Source organism: Lethenteron reissneri, unplaced genomic scaffold (genome assembly GCF_015708825.2).
Source record: "Lethenteron reissneri isolate LAM-NWPU_2019-01 unplaced genomic scaffold, ASM1570882v1 scaffold_752, whole genome shotgun sequence".
Taxonomy (NCBI): Eukaryota; Metazoa; Chordata; class Hyperoartia; order Petromyzontiformes; family Petromyzontidae; genus Lethenteron; species Lethenteron reissneri.
Genome location: NW_026892277.1, coordinates 1 through 4132, shown reverse-complemented (window position 1 = coordinate 4132; position 4132 = coordinate 1). Strand labels below are relative to the sequence as shown.

Genomic DNA, 4132 nt, shown 5'->3' with positions numbered 1-4132 from the left:
CACACCAAGGGGCCGTCCATAAATGACGTCCATAAATGACGTCACGCACCTGGGGGGGGGGGGTCAGACATTTGTGACGATGTGTGAGGAAGGGGGGGGGGAGAAATGTGACGTCACATCAAAATGCGCAACTTTAAATAAATATGGAATTGTTATAACAACACTAATTGTTATAACAACACTCCTACGACATCAGAGTGCAGCGCCACATTAAATACGCACTACAATGACAATAGTTTCAAGCGATTTGAAGCATTTTTTTTTCAAAATGCAAATATGGTTTTTTGGGGGGGGGGCAGAGCTTTGTGACGTCATATTTGAGGGGGGGGGTCTGACTTTTTGTGACGCCGTGTGACGAGGGGGGGGGTCAAGGGAGGGGGGGGTCAAAAATTGTCCAAAATAGCGTGACGTCATTTATGGACGCCCCCCCCAACCCCCCGCGTCACATGCCACACAAATCCCGGCCTTCATAGCTACTGCTCGCGAACAGCACTTGCCCCGACACTCTGTGTAAGGCTACACCGGTGGGGAGGGCATCTTTGTCTTTTGTTTGTATTGAAACGCAAGAACCGCGAGCTCACGTGACCACAACCTCCTCCTCACCCATCATGGCGGACGTGCGCTTCCCGCCGTTCCGAGCAGCGGACGATTTCGTCCTCGGCGTAGCGCGATTCGGGGCGCCGGACATGAACGACCCGGCGAGGTGGAACAACAGGATCATCAACAACCTGCTGTACTACCAGAGCAACTACGCCGCCTCCATCGTGGCCGTCATGCTGCTGGTCGGGTGAGTCCGGCGCGGCCTAGGCCTACTTTTACGGGGTGGCGCAGCCTCGGTCTTGCCTGGAGGGGTTGCGCCGGAGATGAGGCGGGTTGCGCCGGGGATGAGGCGGGCCACGACCCGCCACCCGAGTCGGTGTTGTTTAACGATGATTGTTAATAATTACGGGCGTTTGATTTGTCAATGTTTTTATTGTTATTTTGCTCGTGGTAAAGTATCGTACGGTGAACTTGCGTGGGTTTACTAACGGCTGCGGTTTGAGTGAATCGATGGGTGTGGCTGTGGTTGACGCGGTCAGATTTGCAATAACGCCAATAGCCATTCACCCTCAAATTTATACATTGTTATTTGTTGAGTGCCTACACACTGAAAAGTATCTAAAGCTGCATTCACGTCGGCTTGTTTTCTCGAGTGTGACACGGAATTTTACACGCGAGTGTGCGTTGAACAATGCGTTGAATAATCACGACTTTTAAGAATGTCTCGCAGAGTTGAGACCATTGCCTTAAGAGGGCCCCAAAATCCGATAGTAGCTGCCAGTCTTGGTTTTTAAGAGACCCCAGTAACAATGGGAAGTACTGTAAATCAGCCCTCTTGCGTCATAATCCCATGAGATATCGATCCATCCGTTTATTTGTATAATAAAATATCCCAATGTAGAGCAATTTCATTGTTAAGTCTGTTTCTATTTCTTCAGAGACTGGTCTGTCTCCGAGTCAGGTTGTCTAAAGTCTCACCAGACACAGCATTCTGCATATTTGTTTTATAAAGATCTTCCCCTAAATGTAAGAACAATAGGAAACAGTGACCCTTTTATTTTTAATTGCCGCTATTTTACAGTTTGAGAGGTAATCGGAGACAAGTTGTGCAGTAACTCTGACATATTGCGGTTCTGCAAGCACTTAATCTCAACGATGTATTGCATGTTGAAGCGGCATGAGTTAAATGAGATGCTGTCACTCCAAATTGAATTCACCGACCTTTATTTAATCGGATGAGCGCACATGGAGATCGATTTTCTTTTTTGCAAGAGCGACATTCTTTTGGAACAAGTAAATAATCAGGCAATACACCTTCACCAGAGTACGCCAAAAGGCGCCTTTTGGCGTCCTCTGGTCTAACACAATTTGAGACGAGGCTCAAAAGAAAGCTGTCTCTGGCGTGGACCAATCAGTTTCAAAGACAATGCATATATTATCAGTGTTTTTTGTTTGCACTCTGAACACAAGTATTGTGGTTGATGCAGACATTCCTTGTAAAATGTTTCAGTTTGGCGTTTTAACATCTTAGCACCTGTTTTGTTGCCAGAAAAAAGGGGAAAACCTATTCTCAATTATTGTTTTGCTTTATCTAAAATATAGATTTCATTTATTGGCTATGTAGATGTAGATACTGTCTATATATAGATACTGTATGCGTTTAGCAATTTAGTCGAGAATGATGTGGAAATATGGGATTTCGGATACTATATATGATATCGCCTACTGACACAGATGTTGTCACATGTTCCTTTGCAACAAGCGTGGTGTAGTTTGTCAGTGCAGATATTACAGAGGAGCTCCGGTAATTGAATTATCGATCTTTTGGAATTGTGTCCATTAGGGAGGATGTAAACTATGAGGTGAATTTTTTAAAACAATTATTCACTCTTAACCTTGTTTTTATTCTAATGCTTGCGATACATACCCTAAAAGTATTCAATGTAAATACATTCCTTAAACATTGACCATAATTTGTATGTGCCGACAAAAAGTATTGTAATGTGTAAGGAGGCTATGCATATCTTTTTAAGGCTTTATTTGGTTCTCTGTATTGAGTGGACATTTACCAGTCTGTGTATTTTTAGCACTGGCCATTAACAGCTGCTCTCATCCAAATCCTTGTAGAATTGAACAATTTAGACGAACAGTTGTCAGGCGGGCAGAATACTCTCAGTTAAGCCAGAGTGTTAATCATAGCTCGTTTTTTTTAATCATCCGGACAGGTGGTGCTGTGGTAATAGCGTTTCACTCGCAATCGGAGAAGTCACGAGTTCAACTGCTGGTCGGAGGATCAACTCAACCTTTCATTCATCTTGAGACAATAAAACGAGTAGTTTTTTGTAGAAAGTCAACGTTTATTACTCTTTGGTTCTTTCGGTAAAGTCACGTAGGTATAATAAAATAAAAATATATCGCGACGTTTCTGGCGCAACACAAGCGTCCGTCATCAGGTGGGAAAACACAGAGCTGGACGCTTGTGTTGCGCCCGAAACGTCGAGATTTATTTTTATTTTATTTTCTACCCACGTGACTTTACCGAAAAAACCAAAGAGTATGGATTCCTGCAGTCACGAAAGCTTCAAATCAAGATTCGACATTTATTCTTTCCAGAAACATTGCCCCATCCGCCGCCTACAGAATTATGTAATTTTCACTTCTGTCTCGGCCGCCACCAGCAGAGATGAGCGGCATCCCCCCTCTTGAGGACCTCAAAGTAAAAGCCCTTTCACCAGCAGTGGTGTGAGCAATTGCAGGGTTGCACCTTTACCATCTTTTAAATACAAAGAACACTGACAATCGCCTCTGGACGATTACAGTTCAATCAGCCCTCTGCTTTGGATGAATAATGAATAAATACAATACCAGCTCTTTTTTTTATTAATGCTACCCCTATCCCCTCCCTTTGAGGCTGCTAATCCTACATAATGCACGGGCATAATATGACTTTGAAAACCCCCCGCCCACCTCCTACGCATTTCACAAGTAGTACTAATCACATTCCTGCATTTCCCATAAATATGCTAAATTCCTCTTGATGTGCGAATTATTTTGTCAAGGCGGCCTTCCCCCCTTCCAACCCAGCTTAAATATACGCTCCAAGCGTGGTGGTGTTTCATTCAGACGCTGTCTCCCCAACAGACCTGGTCTTCACCTGAGGACGGCTGCTTGCGTTGTGGCTGAAACGTCGTGATAATTATTTTATTATGTTTTATTTTTATTATTTCATTACTTCCCTTCTACGTGACTTTACCGAAAGAACCAAGAAGATACCAGCTCTGTGTTTTGTTTTTCCTGCCGGGCACGCAGGTACATACGTCCCCTAGAGATGATGATCGGTGGGGCGGTGGTGGCCATCGTCTTCCTGGCCTTTGTCCTGGCCTCGGAGAACCGCACCACCGTGCGCCGCTTCAAGCGCAACCGACCGGGCTTGGCGGTGTGTGCGGTGCTCGTGGCCAGCGGCATGATGCTGCACCTGCTCGGAGGAATCCTGGTCTTTGTCTTCGGCATCACCTTCCCGCTACTCTGTGAGCACCATAACTCGCATAGCGAAAGAACGGCACTAATCGATCCCCGTAAAGCAGTCGGGTTT

At 45.1% G+C, this 4132-nt stretch overlaps 1 protein-coding gene across 1 annotated transcript; it reads left to right on the top strand.

The window, feature by feature from the left end:
- Nucleotides 1-592: 592 nt before the first annotated feature.
- Nucleotides 593-4099, top strand: LOC133340107 (PRA1 family protein 3-like; the record flags this gene model as incomplete). Its single annotated transcript, XM_061548168.1, has 2 exons — nt 593-787; nt 3850-4099. Coding segments are annotated over exons 1-2 (429 nt in total), but the record flags the coding sequence as incomplete, so codon positions are not given.
- Between the last annotated feature and the right edge of the window lie 33 nt (nt 4100-4132).